The following is a 20,266-nucleotide window of genomic DNA, read 5'->3' as shown; positions in this document are numbered from 1 at the left end:
ACAGCCAGAAATTACCACCCCTTTCCATGGCAACGACCCAATGACCCAAAAGTTACCAAAATTTTCCTACAAATTTCTGCACAATCTACCCCTTAATTTGCATACAATTAAAAGTGGGTATAACTATGAGTGCAGACCCGCCTCTGAGCTGCTACTCTGAGCACATGGCCTGTGGGGTAGCCCCGCTCCACAAGGAACAGCACCTCTGCTGCTGTGCACTGTCGCGTCAATAAAAGCTGCTGTCTAACACCACCGGCTCACCCTTGAATTATTTCCCGGACAAAACCAAGAATCCTCCTCTGCTAAACCCCAATTTGGGGGCTTGTCTGCCCTGCATCAGTACTGATACATGCTACAACATAGATGAATTTTGGAAACATGTAGAAAGAAGATTGTCACAAAAGACGACATGTTGTATAACTCCATTTGTGGGAAGTGTCTGCAATGGGAAATCCATACAGATAGAAAGTAAATTACTAATTCCCTAGGGCTGTGGGTCGGGGTGAGGAGGTAGGTGGCAGAGAGGAGGGTGCAGGAATGGGGAATGACTGTCAAGTGGTCAGGGTTCGGGGAGTTGAAATAATCTAAAGTTCGATTGTGGTGATGGTCACACATATCTGTGAATATACTAAAAATCACTGAACTGTAGACTTTAAAAGGGTGCATTTTGTGGTATGTGAAATAAATCTCAATAAAGCCGTAACAGGCCAAGCATGGTGACTCACGTCTGTAATCCCAGCACTTTGGAAGGTGGAAGTGGGAGGATCACTTGAGCCCAGTAGTTTGAGACCAGCCTGGGCAATATACTGAGACCTTGGCTGTACAAAAAACTAAAATTGACCAGGCATGGTTGCACATACCTGTAGTCCTAGCTACTCCGGAGGCTGAAGTGGGAGGTCTGCTTGAATCCAGGAGGTCGAGGCTGCAGTGAGCCGAGATAGTACTACTGCATTCTAACCCTGGTGACAGAACAAGACCCTGTCTTGAACAAATAAATAAATAAATAAATAAATAAATAAATAAATAATTTAAAAAAGCCATAACAGGTCGGTCGTGGTAGCTCGTGCCTGTAATCCCAGCACTTTGGGAGGCTGAGTTGGGCAAATCACTTGAGGTCAGGAGTTCAAGACCAGCCTGGCCCACATGGTGAAACCTCGTCTCTACTAAAAATACAAAAATTAGCTGGGTGTGGTGGTACGTGCCTCTAGTCCCAGTTACTCAGGAGGCTAAGGCGGGAAAATCGCTTGAATCCAGGAGGCGGAGGTTGCAGTGAGCTGAGATTGTGCCACTGCACTCCAGCCTGGGCAACAGAGTGAGACTCTGTAAAAAAAAAAAAAAAAAAAGAAAAGAAAAGAAAAGAAAAAAAAAGCAGCCATACAAACAATAACAAACTGTACTCTAAAACTTGCTCTAGGCCAGGCTTGCTGGCTCACGCCTGTAATCCCAACACTCTGGGAGACTAAGGCAGGAGGATCACTTGAGTCTAGCAGTTCAAAATAAGCCTTGGTAACTCTGTCTCTGCAAAAATTGAAAAATTAGCCAGGGGTTGTGACTTGCACCTGTAGTCCCAGCTACTCAGGAGGCTGAGGCCAGAGGATCCCTTGTGCCCAGGAGTTTGAGGTTGCAGTGTGTTATGATGGCGCCACTGCACTCCAGTGTGGGTGACAGAGCAAGACCTTGTCTCAAAAAAATAAAATAGGATAAATAAAATACAGTAAAACTTGCTCTGCCTATCCAGTGGGGTTTTTTTTTTTTTTTTGAGATGGAGTTTTGTTTTTGTTGCCCAGACTGGAGTGCAGTGGCGCGATCTCAGCTCACTGCAACCTCCGCCTTCCAGTTTCAAGCGATTCTCCTGCCTCAGCCTCCCGAGTAGCTGGTACTACAGGCATGCGCCACCACACCCAGCTAATTTTTTGTATTTGTAGTAGAGACAGGGTTTCACCATGTTGGCCAGGATGGTCTCGATCTCTTGACCTCGTGATCCGCCCGCCTTGGCCTCCCAAAGTGCTGGGATTACAGGCATGAGCCACTGTGCCTGGCTTCCAGTGGGGTTTGATATATTTCATAGGAAACATTTTTTTTTCTTTTTTTTAGACAGAGTCTTGCTCTGTCACCCAGGCTGGAGTGCAGTGGCGCAATCTCGGCTCACTGCAACCTCCGCCTCCCGGGTTCAAGCAATTCTCCTGCCTCAGCCTCCTGAGTAGCTGGGATTACAGGCGCCCGCCACCACGCCCAGCTAATTTTTGTATTTTTAGTAGAGACGGGGTTTCACCATGTTGGTCAGGCTGGTCTCGAACCCCTGACCTCGTGATCCACCTGCCTCGGCCTCCCAAAGTGCTGGGATTGCAGGCGTGAGCCACCGCGCCCGGCAGGAAACATTTCTTTGGGAAAATTCCAAATCTATGAGGGCTTAGGTGAAAGGAATAGAGATTTTTCCCTGCCCTTCTAGTATGGACATGGAGAGGCAGCATGATTGTCACCCTGAACTAAAACACAGGCTGAGATTTTGAGTGAAGATTTCTGGAGCGATGACAAAGGGGAGGGGATGGAGGGATCCCCCTGCCAGGTGTGCCATTATGAGTGGTATCAGCCAGTCAGCACCAGTGAGCTTCGAAGAAGCCTGTTCTCAGTTAAGGGGCACAGGTGCCACTAGCCCCAGGCCCCCATCCTGTGGATCGTGCTCTGTCACTCTGAGCTCAGGGACCACTTAAGCCACTCAATGATCAAACAGTCAGAAAATGCCCAGGGGGGCCAAGAGAGGATGTGCAGACAGTGAAGGAGAGAAGCCGAGGGCTTCCCCGACCACTACACGTCAAGTAGCGCCTGCCTCCTCTCCATCAGGAACCTGAGCTCTGAAGGCAGTCAGATCGCGCTCAAATCTTGGCCAGAGTCAACCTTCCCCACTGATAGCACAGAGGTAATAATATCTATTGTCTGGGTTGTTAGAAGATTAACGGACTCTCCATAAATGGTAGCAATTAGTATTATAAAACATTAATAAAGCATGGCTATTGGGAGGGATAAGTTCTGGTTTTTCTTTTTTTTTTTTCTTTTGAGACGGAGTCTCACTCTGTCACCCAGGCTGGAGTGCAGTGGCGCGATCTCGGCTCACTGCAAGCTCCGCCTCCCGGGTTCATGCCATTCTCCTGCCTCAGACTCCCGAGTAGCTGGAACTACAGGCGCCCACCACCACACCCGGCTAATTTTTTTGTATTTTCAGTAGAGACAGGGTTTCACTGTATTAGCCAGGATGGTCTCGATCTCCTGACCTCGTGATCTGCCCGCTTCTGCCTCCCAAAGTGCTGGGATTACAGGCGTGAGCCACCGCGCCAGGCCTATTTTTCATTTTTGAGACAGGGCTGGGGACTGGCTTTCTGTAATCTCAAGGGTTGCTGGGCTTTGGTGGGTGGGTGACTCATGGAGGGGCATTCCCTGCAGACAGTAGGCAGTATTGTATTTGAGACAGGGTGTCCCTCGGTCACCCACACTGGAGTGCAGTGATGCCATCATAGCTCACTGAAACTTCAAACTCCTGGCCTCAAGCAATCCTCCCACCTCAGTCTCCCCAGTAGCTGGAACCGCAGGTGCATGCCACTCTGATTAACTTTTTTTTTTTTTTGAGACAGAGTCTCATTCTTGTCGCCCAGGCTGGAGTGCAATGCCATGATCTTGGCTCACTGCAACCTCTGCCTCCCGGGTTCAAGTGATTCTCCTGCCTCAGCCTCCCCAGTAGCTGGGATTACAGGTGCCTGCCACCACACCCAGCTAATTTTTCTATTTTTAGTAGAGACCGGGTTTCACCATGTTGGCCAGGCTGGTCTCGAACTCCTGACCTTGCAATCTGCCCGCCTCGGCCTCCCTAAGTGCTGGGATTACAGGCGTGAGCCACCACGTCCAGCCCACTCTGAGACAACTTCTGAAACAACATGTCAGTTCATGACACTTTCTTACTTTAAACCCTCCTATTGTTTTCCATGGCACCTTCCTTACCACAGCCCATAAGGCCTCACATGAGGGGGCTTCTACCCACCAAGCTGCACTTTCCCCTCCTCACTCTTCTTGGATTTCCTTCATTTTCCAGAACCCACTGGTTATGTCCCACCCAGGGCCTTGTGCCTGGGACCCTCAGCCACCAGCGCCCCCAAAGCCCACTCCTCACCCACCCACAAGGTCTCCTCTCAAATGTGACCGACCCTGCTACTCCCCGCCACACCTGCCACTGGCCTCTTTCCTGTGTTCTCCCAGCACCTGCCTTGGTTGAGCTCGGGTGTCTGTGTTCTGTCTGCTGGCTGTCCTGGCAGCTCCCCCGCCAGACAGAGCCCCAGCCCCAAGGAGTGGACGAGCAGCGCCTCACAGGGAGTGCATCCTGGATAGGCATCTGGCGGGTGAATGAGTGCCTGCCTCCTTCCAGGCGTGCAGCGGATGGTTCCGTTTGTTACTTGATCTTGAACTGTCACGAGTGCAGTGATTCTGGGAGAGGGGGTTTTTTGGCTCCTCTCCCAGTTTTTGGGGAATAGGATGGCAGAGAGAAGGCAAGATCTGCCGACATTCTAAAAAGGACATAAGGATGGGCTACGGGCAGGCTGGGGACTGGCTTTCTGTGAGTCTCAAGGGTTGCTGGGCTTTGGTGGGTGGGTGACTCATGGAGGGGCATTCCCTGCAGACAGTAGGCAGGTTGCTGCCCTCTGTCTCCAAAGAGGTCTTTAGGAGAAGAAAGCGCAACTGGGGCCCCTGTGATGACTGGAAGATTGTGGCTCCAGGACACGGTCACTACCTTCAGGGGTGGAAGTGAAGTGATGCTGAGGGGGGAGAAGAGATTCGGTAACATGCCAGCCCTCAGCCACGCAGAACAGCTGGAAGGCTGCCTCGGGGACTCTTAGAACATGCTGGAACAGTGGCACAGCCTTCAGAATTCCGGGAAAGCCCGTAAAACCCAATCAGGACCCGTGGCATACACCATGGTGCTCTGTGTAGCAGGTGCTGCTTTGCTGTGGCTGTTTGTGCATATGTGTGTACATACCTAAAGCATAGAGGTGTCAAATGCATTTTGTATTGTTACCACTTTACGGGTTTGAAAGCTGCTGCATCTAGAAAAGATGGGTGTGGCCGGGCTCGGTGGTTCACGCCTGTAATCCCAGCACTTTGGAAGGCCGAGGTGGGCAGATCACTTGAGCTCAGGAGTTCGAGACCAGCCTGGGCAACATGGCGAAACCTCATCTCTACAAAAAATACAAAAAAATGTAGCCAGGTGTGGTGGCAGGCACCTGTAGTCCCAGCTACTTGGGAGGCTGAGATGGGACAATTACCTGAGCCCAGGGAAGTTGAGGCTATAGTGAGCTGTAATCATGCATGCACTCCAGCCTGGGTGACAGAGGGAGACCCCGTCTAAAAAAAAGAAAAGAAAGAAAAGATGGGTGGACCCCCACCAAGGGTCATCTCACTCAAAGGGCAGGAGGCTGAGACCCAATTCAGGGGACTACTGGAGATCATCAGCCCTGCTTGGTTTTAGGGTAACCGTGGGCTTTGGTGTCAGGCAGAGCTGGATTCAAACTTACTGGTTTGTCTACAACCTACCAGTTGTATGACTCTGGGTAAGATGCCCAACATCTCTGAGTTTTGTCACTTGCCTGAGTAGGTAGTGCCGGTAGCTACCTCACCGATGGTTGTGAGGGTTAGGCAGGACACCTCCTGGAATGCCAAGCTGAGAACTGTTTTTTTTTGTTTTGTTTTTGTTTTTTGAGACAGGTTCTCGCTCTGTCATCCAGGCTGGAGCGCAGTGGTGCGATCTTGGCTCACTACAACCTCCACCTCCTGGGTTCAAGCGATTCTCATGCCTCAGCCACCCGAGTAGCTGGGATTACCGGTGTACACCACCCCACCTGGCTAATCCCAGGGGCCCTGTTCTGTCCTCCCCTTCATGCTCTGCCAGCTGAAGGCCAGTGGCTGCCAGGGATTCCCCACCTGCCACCCCACCCATCCCAGCACCTTCCAGATCCTCCAGGGTGAAGCAGAGAAATAATGAGACATCAGCCTATAGGAAGGAGATCCAGGAGAGGAAAAAGAAACAAGTTTTATTAAAGCCCCAAACACTTGGCTAGAAAAACTGAAAAGGAAAGAGAGCAGGGAGGGGGGGGAGAAGAAAAAAGGACATTAAAAAAGAGAGACAGAGAAAACACAGCAACCCTTTTCCATTTAGAAATTGTCAAGTTACACCGACAGAGGTCACAGAATATCCACAGAAGCCATCACCGCTACACCAACATGGGCCCTACAGGGTGGATGGGGCAGGGTGTGGAGCCGGGGCTCACCCCGGGGGGCCCCCTGGGGACCCCACTCAGAGCCTCAGGCCTGAGGCTCCTGGGGAAACAGCATATTGTGGAAGGGGCAGGAAATCCCCCATGCGAGTAACACAGCACAGTGGGCGGGGGCTGAGAGGACCAGGTACAGGGGTCCCCCGAGACGTCTTAGTTTTCTCTTGGTCAAGCACACACTGATGGACAGAGCAGCGAGGCGCATGCAGCTGGGGGCACTGATGTGCTGCAGGCTGTGAGAGGGCCAGCGGGGACGGGGGCTCAGGAAGGGATCTGGAGCCAGTGGTGCAGGGATGATGGAACACACGCACACAGAGGCACACCCACACACTTGGGTCTGCACCAGCACACATACGTGCACACACACACTCGGAGACACAGATTACATGCACCTCCATGTATGCGTCTCTATCCACATGTACGTGGCCCACACACAAGTCTCTGGCGCTCGGCATGTCTGCACACACATTACACATGTTCTCACACACAAAGCTCCTCTCACGCTAACATGCAGGTAGGCACGTGCCAATGCCCAAACAGGTTACATGCACCTATGTGCCCACGCCTTCCCCCACCCATGTGCTCGGCCATGCCTGTGGGTGCAGGCCCCATGCGTCTGCACACATAGTGCATGGGCTTGTGCCAGCACACACACAGGCTGCACGCAATTCCACACGGATGCCTCCCAGCCCATAAATGTGCAGGAACCAAAGAGAAAGAAAGATGCAAATCCCACTGGGCTTCACCCGAGCGGGTGGGGCGGGGCACGTGGCTCCCTCCTTCTGCCCCTTCGTGGATGGACACTGCCCCCCCACCTCCCCCACAAAGGGACATTCAACTCAGGACAATGACGGTGGGGCACACATTCCAGTCACAGGGCTGAGGGTGGGAGCTGGGGGCAAGCGAAGTAGCAAGCAGAGAGTAATGGAGTGGAGGGAGGAGGGGGCACCACTCCCCCCTCCCCTCCCAAGTCAGGGGGTCTCTGTACAGCCAAATCAAACCAGACCATTTCACTGGGACCACAGAAGCCAGGCCGATGTGCCCGCCCCCCAGCCCCCCTCCCCCGCCAAAACAGTGGCCAGGGAGAGTGCCGTGGTTTTCTTTTTTTTTTCTTTTTTAAATATTTATATATATTTATATTACGTATATTATATATATAATATGTAAATATATTTTTAAAACAATATAAAATGTTAAGACACTTCACTTAAATGTAAAGAGTTGCCTGCAATTAAAAGTAATTGCATCATTTATGAGGTCTTTTTTTTTTTTCTATTTTCCAGGGTTTTTTTTTTCCAGGAGGGATTTTTTTTTTCCCTCTTTTGTTATTTTTCAAAAAGGCTTGCTCGCCTTGGTACAAAAATGATCCAAAGCTAGAAAACAAGGATGAACCAACAAAGGCAAAAACAAAAAAAGAAATGAAGAAACACAACCCATTTCCCCTCCCCCGCAAACCTTCAACAGCTCCCAGCTCTCCCCAGGTGCGGACCTTCCCCAGCCAGGCCCCAGGGTCTGGGGGGCTCTGCCTTCTGTGCAGCTCCTCCTTTCTGTGCTTGCTATGGGGGACTGATTCTAGTCCTCCTCCCCTGTGCTTACTTCACTTTGTGCTCCAAGTGGGAATCCTGCTGCCGGGGACCCCGCTCCTCCTCTTCTCCTATCCTCTCCCTACTGGCTCCTCACTGTGCCCTCTGGGGGGCCAGGAGTGAGAACCAAAATTGGCCTCTCTCTGCCTCCCCAAGACCCGGCCAAAAGCCAGGCGGCACTGCCAACCGCCTCTGCAGGGCAGGCAGGGCGTCCACAGGCCAGGGGCACTGGCTGGATGGTCAGGCCTCGGGGACCTTCAGACATCTCACCAGGGTCACCAGAGCCCCATTGAAAAACTACGTCTCATCCTTTCCTGGGAAAACCCTCAAATCGCCAAGAGGATGACTGAAGTTCAAGTCACCCCACCTGCGGGTCCCAGGTGTCTTCAGTGCTCCCCGTCAAGCCCCTCTCGACCCTCCCATTTCCCTCAAACCAGACCCTTCCCCCAACTGCAAGCCACAAAACCTGGTTTTCTAGGCCCCTCACTCTTGCCCACCCCACCCCCATTCAATAAGTTAATGCCATTTAAAGTGCTAAATCAGGAAACTAAAAGTACCAAATACCCGTCCGGGCCGCCCTCTCCCAAGGCAGTGTCCCCGATATCCGGCTGTCCGTGCAACCCACCCTCCACAGCCAGCAGACCAAAGGGCCTCTGCCCTCCACTCCCCACTGGACGGCAAGGCCCAGGAGGCCAGCGCCTCCCCAGGGATACAGACTCCACGGCCTCACACCCACCCTGAGGCCTCTCAAACTCCGGCCTCGTCTCCAGCCTGTCCGTCTCTACTCCAGGCCCACTGGGGTGTGAGTGGGAGGAGGCAGAGCAGCCACAGAGGAAGTCACAGTCTTGTCCGAGCTTAGACAGGGAGTGGGGCGTCTCCAAGGCCAGTCTCCCTAAGCCCCGCTCTCTGGCTTGATGTATGGGTTGGTCCGATGTCCCCGCGTTCCTCCAGGAAGGTATCGAGAAACGGGAGAGGGGTCTCCCACTGCTCCAAGTCTCCGTGGTTCAGAGTTTGTTTGGAGTATTCTTGGGAAGTGAGGGGAAGGCGGGAAGGGGGTGCAGGAGCTTCAGGATGGACTGGGGGAAAGAGTGGTGAAAGAGAAGAGGGAGAGACGTGACAGATGCGGCCAGCGAGAGGCCAGCTGGGATCAAGGAAGGTGGTGTGTTTGGTTTTTAGTTTTACGGTTTAAAAAAAGATAATTAAAAGTTAATTGTTAAAAAAAAAAAAAAAAAACCAAAAACACCAACAGATGATGGGTAGAGGGAGCTGAGGAGGGCCGCACACTCCTCTTCAGGGCACACCCCTCAGGGCGTCTGGAGAGTAGAGTGGGGTGGGGTGGAGATGAAGGAAGAGAGGGGAGAAATGGCAGGAGTGAGGGAGGCGGACAGGCGGGGCAGCGGGGTGAGGGGCTTCTAGAAGGAGATGGAAGAATTCCTTGCCCCAAAGGAAGTCAATACAGGGATAGAGGTTCTGGAAGCCGAGGGCTTTTCTGAGACTGGGCTCGAGGTCTCATTCGACCCGCTCATCTCTTTAGATGGTTTAGTGGCCTGGAACAAAAACAGGGGTCAGGGGTCAGAGAGCGGAAGGGAGCGCCTCCATGCTGGCCCCCAGCTGAAGTTTTAAAAGTGGAAAACCTCCACAAATCCAAGGAAATTAACTGCAAAAGGAAGAAGCCAGAGGGGCATCTGGAGAGAGGGGTCCCTTGAATGGTGAGGGGTGGGGGCAGAAAAGGGGGGGGAGGGGGCACGAGGTTGGACAAAGGGCCTGGGTGGTCAGAGGGCAGGCCCATAGTTACTGAGAGCAGAGAGAGAAGCAGAGTGACCAGAGAAGCACAGAAGAGGCCGCGCCCAGGATGGGCAGACGGGGAGGTGGGGGTGGGGGAGGGCAGGGGAGGGGAGGAAGAAGAAGTGAAACATTAGCTGGGACAGGGGCACCAGCCCTGCGGGGGACGGGGGTCAGGGTGGGGAAAGGCTCCCAGTCCCAAATGGCCCGCTGTACAGCCAGAGCCCCTTCCAGCTTCATCCTGGTGACAACAGAGGAGGGGGCTTATCCTCCCAGGGGGGAATAAACACTTCAAAGACCCCGTCCACCACCACCACCACCACCACCTGGAAATCTGAGAAGAAGGCGCTGCCGCACCAGCCTCCCGCCCAGTGCAGGAGGCCCCACTGCATGCCCTGCAAGCACTTGTCGCCCCAGTTGGTAACAGGAGGCTACTCCCTCATGACTTGTCCTGCCCTCACTGGTCAGTTCTAGTGGTCAGAACTGACCCCTCATCCTCCTCCCACCTTCGGTGGACTCCCGCAACTCCACCGGTCCTGGAGGCTTTTCCTCTGCAGCTGCGGTCTCCAAAGTGCGGTTTGAGAGCTACGTGCATTACCTCATCACCTCCAGGGGCCACCCTGTGGCATGCATCGTGAATGCAGATTCCTGGGCTCCCCTCCAGAATCCATCTCTTGTGTGGGCTCATGAATGTGCATTTTAAGCAGGTGCCCCAGGTGCCTCTGCTGCACACTTACCTTTGAGATCCACTGGATTAAGGCTACACAGACCCAGGTTTCTCCTTGTAATTGTATTCACTGTCCCTCCTGGCCTTGCTTAGCTACTAGTGTGAGAACTGAATCACCCAGATTTAAAAAAAAGATCCAAAAGATAAGACAGGGCGCTGTGGCGAGTCACCAGAGACCACCCTGAGGTTAGGTCTGGGCAGGGTCGTTCACTTCCCTCTACTATCACCCTGCTGCTACGGAGTTTTCTCAGATGCCTTGCAGCGGAGAAGCTAGAGTCTAAAGCAAGCCCTGTCTCCAGCAGCCTGCCCAGCTCACAGTGAAGAACCAGCGCTGGCTGCAATCACCATTTCTCCTTTACAGGTGCACAGATGGTTGGTTCCACGATTCACCTGGGTTTTGCTCACCACAGTGTAGTTTGCCATCTACATTTCCCTTTTATGAGAATCAAAACAAGGGCCGGGTGTGGTGGCTCACACCTGTAATCCCAGCACTTCAGGAGGCTGAGGCAGGAGGATTGCTTGAGCCCAGGAAGTCAAGACCAGCCTGGGTAACATGGCAAGACCTCGTCTCTACTAAAAAAAAAATTTTTTTTTAATAGCTGAGTGTGATGGTGTGTGCCTGTGGTTCCAGCTTCTCTGGAGGCTGAGGTGGGAGAATGGCCTGAGCTCAGGAGGTGGAAGTGGCAGTGAGCCATGACTGCACCACTGCACTCCAGCCTGGGTGACAGAATGAGGCCCTGTTTTTTTGTTTGTTTGTTTTGTTATTTATTTATTTAAGTTAAAGCGAAAGTTCCCCATTTGGGTTTTCTTTTTCTTTCTTTTTTTTTTTTTTTGAGATGGACTTTTGCTCTTGTTGTCCAGGCTGGAGTACAATGGCGCAATCTTGGCTCACGGCAACCTCCGCCTCCCGGGTTCAAGTGATTCTCCTGCCTCAGCCTCCCGAGTAGCTGGAATTACAGGCATGCGCCACCACGCCCGGCTAATTTTGTGTTTTTAGTAAGACGAGGTTTCTCCACGTTGGTCAGGTCGGTCTCGAACTCCCCACCTCAGGTGATCTGCCCACCTCGGCCTCCCAAAGTGTTGGGATTACAGGCGTGAACCACCGCGCCTGGCCCTGTTTGGGTTTTCTAACCCCTCTCCTCTGCTCATCCATTACTCAAGGGAGTTCTAGGGGGTCCAGGGCCCAGCCACAGGGTCGTCAGATTCACGCAGTCCTCAGCATGTGTCAGGCATGGCCCCTGCCCTCTCTGTGCCCCCAGTACCTGGGCCTGGAGACAAACTCATCCAACGGGAACCAGAGGCTGTCTGACCACTGTGTCACTTACCTTGGGCTCAGTTCTGCCTCTCCTCTGCTCTAGCCTTTCCCATTTAAAGTTCTTTCCCCCAAAGCCAGGTGGGAGGGAAGCACTGCCCAGTTCCCCCTGATGTCTCTTCACACCTCACCATGTCCCCCAGCAAGGTGCTGATTCTCCCCGGTTGTCCTTTTCCCTCTGAACTGATCTTTCTAGGTAAAAGCTGCTTTTTCTGCTCCTACCCCTTCAGCATTTTTCAAGAGCCTCATTCTATTCCAAGTTTTGGTCTTGGGAACACTTGTCTTCCGGCACCACCACCTGGCTTCTGTATTCAGGCAGGTGATGTGCCTTCACCCAGTTGAGGTACCCCTTCTCCCCCCAACAGCCAGTGCAAGACCTTTAGACATCCAGCTTCACCAGTTTACGGGGATGCCTCATCCCCGTCCCGCTTCTTCATGGAGACCACTTCTGCAACATGTGCTTTCTAAAATCCTCTCGGGTCATCTTCCCTCCCGGGAGACTCTGGACACACCGTCCACAATCCACTCTCCTGAAGTTGAGGGAGCACGTCCAGCTGTGCCCGGTGACCCCAGCCTGTGCTGCTAACCCTTCTCAGGTGACACAGCTGCTGTCTCTGAAGGTTCCTGTCATTTCCTTTCACCCATCATCCTCCCCTGCTGGTTCCAATTATGTCCAGAGAAGCAGAACTTTGTTACCTTCGTGGCAAGGCAGAAACCTCACACATGTCCAGCTTTCAGCTGGGGGAGGCATGGAGCACTGAGCTGGTCCCAGAGGGCACCACCCTGCACACCTCCCTCTTGCCTGGGGATCAGAGCCGGCCACCTGCTCTCGCCGGCTCCATGTTCCCGAGGCCCTTCACACTCTGACGCCCAGATGTCCAGACAAGTGTGGAACCTCTTGACTCTACAGACCCCGCTGACTCCACCTCCAGGGCCATTCCCAGGGCCACCCTCCCTAGCCCCCATGACCTCCTTCCTTGCCAAGCCCTGCCTGGATCAGGTATTGAACCATCAGGAGAAGCTGGGCTTTCCCCAGCCCAGAGTGGGGGATGTGGGGATCATGACAAAATCTATGGCAATTGGAGAAATTCCTTTCTCCTTGCCAGTGACTGATTTAGGAATGGGCAGTGAGATAAGAGGTGTGGTCTGTTGGAGGCTTCTGGGAAAGATTCTCCAGCTTCTATAAACAGCTGTGTGAGGCCGGGCTCATGCCTGTAATCCCAGCACTTTGGGAGGCCTAGGCGGTCAGATCACTTGAGGCCAGGAGTTTGAGACCAGCCTGGCCAACACAGTGAAACGCCAACTCTACCAAAAATTACAAAAATTAACCAGGCGTGGTGGCGTGCGCCTGTAGTCCCAGCTACCTGGGAGGCTGAGGCAGGAAGATCGCTTGAATCAGGGAGGTGGAGGTTGCAGTGAGCCGAGATCACACCACTGCACTCCAGCCTGGGTGACAGAGCGAGAGACTCTCTCAAAAAAAAATTAAATAAATAAATAAAAACAGCTGTGTGAAGCCGGGCTTGGTGGCTCATGCCTGTAATCCCAGCACTTTGGGAAGCTTAGGTGGGTGGATCACCTGAGGTCAGGAGTTTGAGACCAGCCTGGGCAATGTGACAAAACCCCATCTCTATCAAAAATACAAAAAATTAGTGAGGCGTGATGGCGCCACCTGCAGTCCAGCTACTTGGAAGGCTGAGGCGGGAGGATGGATTGAGCTTGGAGAGGTTGAGGCTGCAGTGAGCAGAGATCATGCCACTGCCTGGGTGACAGAGTAAGACCCTATCTCAAAAATAATAATAATAAGACTGGGCTCTGTGGCTCATGCCTGTAATCCCAGCACTTTGGGAGGCCGAGGCGGGCGGATCATGAGGTCAGGAGATCGAGACCATCCTGGCTAACAGGGTGAAACCCTGTCTCTACTAAAAATACGAAAAATGAGCCAGGCGTGGTGGCGGGCACCTGTAATCCCAGCTACTCAGGAGGGTGAGGCAGGAGAATGGCGTGAACCCAGGAGGCAGAGCTTGCAGTGAGCAGAGATCGCACCACTGCACTCCAGCCTGGGCAACAGAGCTAGACTCCGTGTCAAAAAAAAAAAGAAAAGAAAAAAAAAATAAGGCCAGTCACGGTGGTTCACACCTGTAATCCCAGCACTTTGGGAGGCTGAGGTGGGTGGATCACAAGGTCGGGAGTTCAAGGCCAGCCTGGCCAACATGGTGAAACCCCATCTTTACTAAAAATACAAAAATTAGCTGGGGGCAGTGGCAGGCACCTGTAATCCCAGCTACTCGGGAGGCTGAGGCAGGAGAACTGCTTGAACCCAGGAGGCAAAGGTTGCAGTGAGCTGAGATTGTGCCACTGCACTCCAGCCTGGGTGACAGAGCGAGACTCCATCTCAAAATAAATAAATAAATAAATAAAAATAAAAATAAAATAGGCCGGGTGTGGTGGCTCACACCTGTAATCCCAGCACTGGGAGGCTGAGGCGGGCGAATCAGGAGGTCAGGAGTTCGAGACCAGCCTGACCAACATGGTGAAACCCTGTCTCTACTGAAAATACAAAAATTAGCCAGGCGTGGTTGTGGGCACCTGTAATCCCAGCTACTAGGGAGGCTGAGGCAGGAGAATCGCTTGAACCCAGGAGGCGGAGGTTGCAGTGAGCCAAAGTTGCGCCACTGCACTCCAGCCTGGGTGACAGAGTGAGACTCCGTCTCAAAAAATAATAATAATAATAATAATAAAATAATAAAAATGACAGTGGGACCAAATGCAAAGAAACTTGGGTCCTGATATCCTCAAGCTGCTAAATTCACCAACCCTGGAATCCCCCCTGCTTCCAGCCTTCTTGGTTACAGAATACCTTTCCTTATTTATCCATTTTGAATCAGGGTTCCTGTTCCTTGCAGCTGAAAGCATTCTCACTGATACACGTGAGGCCCAGTGTTGCTTTATTGATCTATTCGACCTTCATTTTTTGTTAACGTATCACCTTCTAGAATTCTCGTCACAAGCGCGATCTCATCGAGGCTTGCTCACACCCACGAGGTTATGCTCCCTGGCAGGGCAACAGAATCCAGCACTAAGACAGCAGAATTTGTAGCAGGCAAACTTGGGTTTAAGTCCCAGCTCTGCCACTTTTTAACCATGTGACCCTAATCGCATATCTCTCTGTGCCTTCATGTCCTCACCTGCAAACGGATAACAGGCCCCACAGCACCAGATGCACATGACGAGATGATGCCAACAGGGTGTAAGACCCGGCGCCCAACACCCTCAGTACACATGCAACAAATGGTAGCCATTATAGCGATTGTCATTTTAACCTTTCAGATTTGCTTTGGCTGTTTCCACCTGGATGGGGCCTGATTGGTGGCAAACTCATTCGCTCATTCACTCAACAAATATTTACTGAGTGCCTACGTATGCCAAGCACTATTCTAGGTGCTGTGGGGATGCAGCTGTGACAACACAGATTTACTTTAAGGTATAAAGTTGTAAACTTGGTACCTAACAGGTATGCTATCTTTCACTTGCCTCTCCATACCCCGGAACCAATTATGGGGGGGGGGGCTCACGTATGTTGCCCAGGCTGGTCTCGAACTCCTGGCCTCGAGTGATCCTCCTGTCTTAGCCTCCCAAAGTGGGGATTACAGGCGTGAGCCACTGCCCCTGCCCTCCCAGAACTAATTTCTGCCCTGCTCTGTACCCTGAGAGGCTGATCCTGGTCACTCCTTTGCTGACTGGACTCTGGTTGGGTTTGGCCAGTGGGGTCTGTGGCAGGGTGAGAGAGAGGTAGGTGGGGTGAAGTTCCATCCCTGCTCTCTCCCTCCTGGGAGCTGTGTCACAGGCAGCAGCTGTGCCCTCCACAGCACAGCTCTGCTGCTCCCGCCCTCTGGAACTCGCTAAACACCTGCCCCACTGCCCTTCCCCCAGGGAGTCACAGCCTCCTGCTCTGAGATGTCCATGGGTACCTCGGCATCCCTTGTTTTCTCCCTCAATCCTCTGGTGTCGTCCTTTCATTAAAGTCTCTTCATCTGGGGCCGGACGCAATGGCTCCCAGCACTTTGGGAGGCTGAGGCAGGCGGATCACTTGAGGTCAGGAGTTCAAGACCAGCCTGGTCAACATGGTGAAACCCCACCTCTACTAAAAATACAAAAATTAGCCGGGCGTGGTGACACACACCTGTAATCCCAGCTACTCAGGAGGCTGAAGCAGGAGAATCGCTTGAACCCGGGAGGCAGAGGTTGCCGTGAGCCGAGATCATGCCACTGGACTCCAACCTGGGCAACAGAGCGAGACTCCATCTCAAAAAAAAAAAAAAAAAAAAAAAAAAGTATCTTCATTTCAGCCATCTGAGAAGATAAGCAGTTGTTCAGCAAATTTCTTAGCCCTAATAGAAGAGGGGGTGTCCATAGCTTCAGGTCTACACAAAGCCTTGATCCTTGCACGCCTGGGAACCTGGCTCCCGTCCCTCCCTGGGATCTTAAGCACAACATTCACGGGCTTCTCCTCAGTCACTTCCTCTGACTACTCTGTGGGGTCAGGCACTGCTGCAATGCACCTCCATCTTAGAACTTTCTTACTCCCAATTTCTGTGTCCCTGATCCCAGCACTTCTAGTCCCCTCCATCTCAACATTGTCAAAGACAGCTTGGACTCACTGGATGAAGGAGAGGCCTTGGGCACCGCCCCCCCAGTCCCCGCCCCCGCCGGCCACCGTAGAGCTCACTGTGGTGTTCCAAGCTCTCTCCTGTACCTGGCATTATGTGAGCTCAGGACCAGGCTGGATACTTCTGTCCCCATTGTACAGACGAAGAAAGGGCCTGAGAAGACAGAGGGCTTTGACCAAGGCCACAGGCTGAGCTAGTGTGGATCGTGTCCCACCAGGGACCCGCATGGCTGGAGCACACCGAGGGTGTGGGTGGAGGGGCAGGGTGAGCTGAGGCTGCTGTGAAGGGCCCTGGGCCGCACATGAAGGATTTGGGTTTATCATCTGCCAGGGGCCGGGGCAGGGATTTTAAGCTGGCAGGGGTGTGTGTGTGTGTGTGTGTGACACACACAGAGACAATCAAATCTGCATTTTACAAAGTTCCCTCCCCACCCCCAGGTCTTGGGAAATCAGTTAGAGGTGACAGAAGTCACAAGGAGATCTTAGAAGACCGTGCATGTTGGTAGTGAGACATCGATGGTTTTCCCCTGCTTCTCTATACTTTACTGTTGAAAATTTCCACAGGGAGGCCGGTGGCGGTGGCTCACACCTGTAATCCCAGCAGTTTGGAAGGCTGAGGCGGGTGGATCACGAGGTCAGGAGTTCAAGACCAGTCTGGCCAATATGGTGAAACCCCATCTCTACTCAAAATGCAAAAATTTAGCCGGGCTTGGTGGTGGGCGCTTGTAATCCCAGCTACTTGGGAGGCTGAGACAGGAGAATCCCTTGAACCCAGGAGGCAGAGGTTGCAGTGAGCTGGGATCGCACCATTGCACTCCAGCCCGGGTGACAGTGTGAGACTCTGCCTCAAAAAAATAAAATAAAATAAAATAAAATAAAATAAAATAAAATAAAATAAAATTTCCACTGTAAACATTTATTACTTTACAAGAAAGAAGCCATGTTTATAAGAAAGGCTACTGGAGCACTGGAAGTAAGACAGGGGCACGGAGGGGCTTGGGAAGGCTGGGGGTGGGCGACCCTTCCTGAGGGAGACAGCAGCTGGGGCAGCCTCGTACAGGCTGGGGCAGCATGGTCGGGGGAGCATTATGTCTGGACACACGCGTGCGAGGAGCCTGGGGATGCCCGGGGAAGCGTGTGTGGGTGACTGGAGCTCAGAATGGAGACCTGGGTGGGGGCAGGGACTAAGCAGTGCCTGGTGCCTGAGGAGAGGAAGGCATGGTGTGTGGAGAAGAGGCTGAGGAGTGGGGCTCAGGAAGGGAAAAGGCAGGCAAAGGAGTGCAATGGCTCACGCCTGTAATCCCAGCACTTTGGGAGGCTGAGGTGGGAGGATCACCTGAGCTCAGGAGTTTGAGACCAGCCTGGCCAACATGGTGAAACCCCGTCTCTACTAAAAATACAAAAATTAGCCAGTGTGGTAATTAGCCTGTAGTCTCAGCTGCTCGGGAGGCTGAGGCATGAGAATCACTTGAACCCAGCAGGCGGAGGCTGCAGTGAGCTGAGATCACACCACTGGACTCCAGCCTGGGAGACAGAGCAAGACTCCGTCTCAAAAAATAGAGGAAGTCACCCAGAAAGGAGTCCAGAGGCTCCAGGTGGAGGCTGGGGAGAGGATGCTGAGGAACAGAGGGTCTGCACAGCCCTATGCAGGTGTGGGGGGGTCTACAAGGCCACATGCTGCAGAGCAGTGGGGGAGGGGGGTGGAAAGAGCCCATCTCGATGTCACTGGAGACCCAGGCAACCCCGGAGATGGGGTGGAGGCTGGGCCATAAAGACATGAGGCTGACACCACAGCCGAGGAGCTGGGCTCTGGGGAGGGAGGGACTAGGGTGGGAAACAGTGCAACATCATTAGAGCTGAGGGAAGGGGCTGCTGGAGAGGCTGAAGCACTTTGTGGTGGGGAGGGAGGCAGTCTGGACTTGTGTCCTGCCCCCCACTTGCTAGCCGTGTGGCCTTGGATTAAGCCTCAGTTTCCGCCCCCGTCACATGGGGGTAATAGACCTTCCTCAGTGTGGTGAGTGTGAGATGAGATAATGCGCATGCCTGGCCCCAGCGAAAGCTCTGTCAGTGTCAGCTGCTCTGCTGGGCACCCAGGAGGGTCCAGCCCGGACAGGACAAGGGGAACTCATCCCTGGCAGTGGCAGGAAAAAGATCTGGAGGTGGGGCTCGCAAGGTGTCTGGGGGCCATGAGGAGGCAGGTGGGAGCTGTGGAGAGGCTGCGGGGGGCTGGAGGGCTGCTTTTTGAGAAATTCTCCTGGGAGCCAGTAGGGAGGCAGGGCCTTGGGTGCCCAGGGCTGTCCCAGGGCCAGTGCAGGGAAGGGTTCCAAGATTCCTAGGTCCCGATCCTGGCTGTGATGCCACCTTGCTGTGCACCTTTGGGAAGCCCCTCTCCTTCTCTGAGCTGCCCCCTCATCTGAAAAAGAGATGGACTCATCCATCTCTAACCTCTTGCCTCTGAGTCTAGAACCTTCTCTAATGTCTTGCCTCTGAGTCTAGAACCTTCTTTAAGTGAGAGCATCTGGACATATCACAGCCCCCACCCTCACACCCAGAATGGGCCTGTCATACAGGAGCTGCTCATAAATATTAACTAAATCAAACGAGTGCACTAAGGGTCTCTCACAACATCTGGGTCCAGGAGCCACCCTGCAGCCTCTGACCAGGCCACAGGGGCAGTAAACACCCACGGGTGAGGTGTGTCCACTCTCCACACAGCCTCCGCGCCTGCTCATTAGACCTGAAAGAGATTGCGGCATCCCTGCAATTCCTGCTGCACCCCTACCCTTCCTGAGGGCCAAAGTGCCTCGCCCTGTCCCCACCCAACCTTGCAAAGACGGGAGGTGACCCCACTGAAACCCAAACACAAGGCTGAAAAGCAGATGCAAAGTTGGCTTCTCCCTTGGCTAGGGGTGGCCTAAGAGCTAAGAGGGAGACCAGGATGAGAGTGGGGCCCTGAATAGCAGGCGGAGCCCTGGGAAGAGGGAGAGGGAAGCGGAGAGAGAACAGAGTGGCAGGAAGCAGAGGGCCACAAAATCCCCCTTCTGCACCCCAGGGTAGGCCAGGCCTGAGAAGGGACCCAGACGCTGGGGCTGCTGGAGTCACAAACTCGCTCGCTCGCCCCTCCTCCAGGAGCCAGCAGTGGCAGCTGGAGAGTCTTCTCTGTGTCTGAGTGAGGGAACTCCTGAGAGGGGAGGTGCCTGGTTGAGAACTCATGTGCTAATCTAGATCCAAAGCTCCGGGATCGGGAGGAGGAGGGAGAAGACGGTTCAGGGGGTGGGTGGGGCAGTCCTGGCAGGGAAGGTCTGTCTGGGCAGAGGTTGGGAAAGCTGGTCACGGGAGCAGGGGCAGGAGATGCCCAGTGGGGCAGGGGCCCGGCATGCAGCAGAGCGGGCCTGGGTGGCCCCCACAGTCCCCGCCCTCACCTGCTGCTGGGCCTGGATCCGCATGTACTCGGCCCTCTGCTTGCCATGTTTGCTTTTGTCGGGGCTGCCCGCCTGGCCCTGGGCCGCCTTCAGCCGAGAGGCCCCCGGAGTCACCACCTTCATGGGTGGTACACTGCCTCCGCCACTCTGCAGGAAGAGGAACAGGGTTGCAGTTGCAGAGTCCACATGGGGTGAATCACACAGGAACCCTAGCACTGGGTGGGGTCTCGGGGCTGGGACCTCCTCAGTGGGGCCCTTTGAGACCTGGAGACCCCTCTCTGGCTCCACACCCAAGTCCAGAACCCAGGTCCACCCTCTGAGTCCCCACTTATGGTCTCCCTGCAGGAGAGGGGTGGGGCCCAAGCCAGTTTCCCAACAGCTCTTGAGGGAGAGCTCTTCGGTGGCTTCCTTGAATAGCTCAGGGGCAGCTGATGCCCTCCTTGGGGAGCCTCTGCTAAAGTGA

At 53.6% G+C, this 20,266-nt stretch overlaps 1 protein-coding gene across 4 annotated transcripts in view; it reads right to left on the bottom strand.

The window, feature by feature from the left end:
* Nucleotides 1-6,045: 6,045 nt before the first annotated feature.
* SRCIN1 (SRC kinase signaling inhibitor 1) overlaps nt 6,046-20,266 on the bottom strand; it is a 77,051-nt gene continuing 62,830 nt past the window's right edge. For all 4 annotated transcript variants that reach the window (XM_016931896.4, XM_016931898.4, XM_016931902.4 and 1 more), the window contains 2 exons: nt 19,804-19,950; nt 6,046-9,441 (listed from right to left, as the gene is read on the bottom strand). In XM_016931896.4, the coding sequence (XP_016787385.1) occupies nt 9,307-9,441; nt 19,804-19,950 (282 nt within the window). In that variant the 3' untranslated portion in view covers nt 6,046-9,306. The remainder of the gene's footprint in view (nt 9,442-19,803; nt 19,951-20,266) is intronic.

Source organism: Pan troglodytes, chromosome 19, assembly GCF_028858775.2.
Source record: "Pan troglodytes isolate AG18354 chromosome 19, NHGRI_mPanTro3-v2.0_pri, whole genome shotgun sequence".
Taxonomy (NCBI): Eukaryota; Metazoa; Chordata; class Mammalia; order Primates; family Hominidae; genus Pan; species Pan troglodytes.
This window is presented reverse-complemented; position numbering and strand designations above follow the sequence as displayed.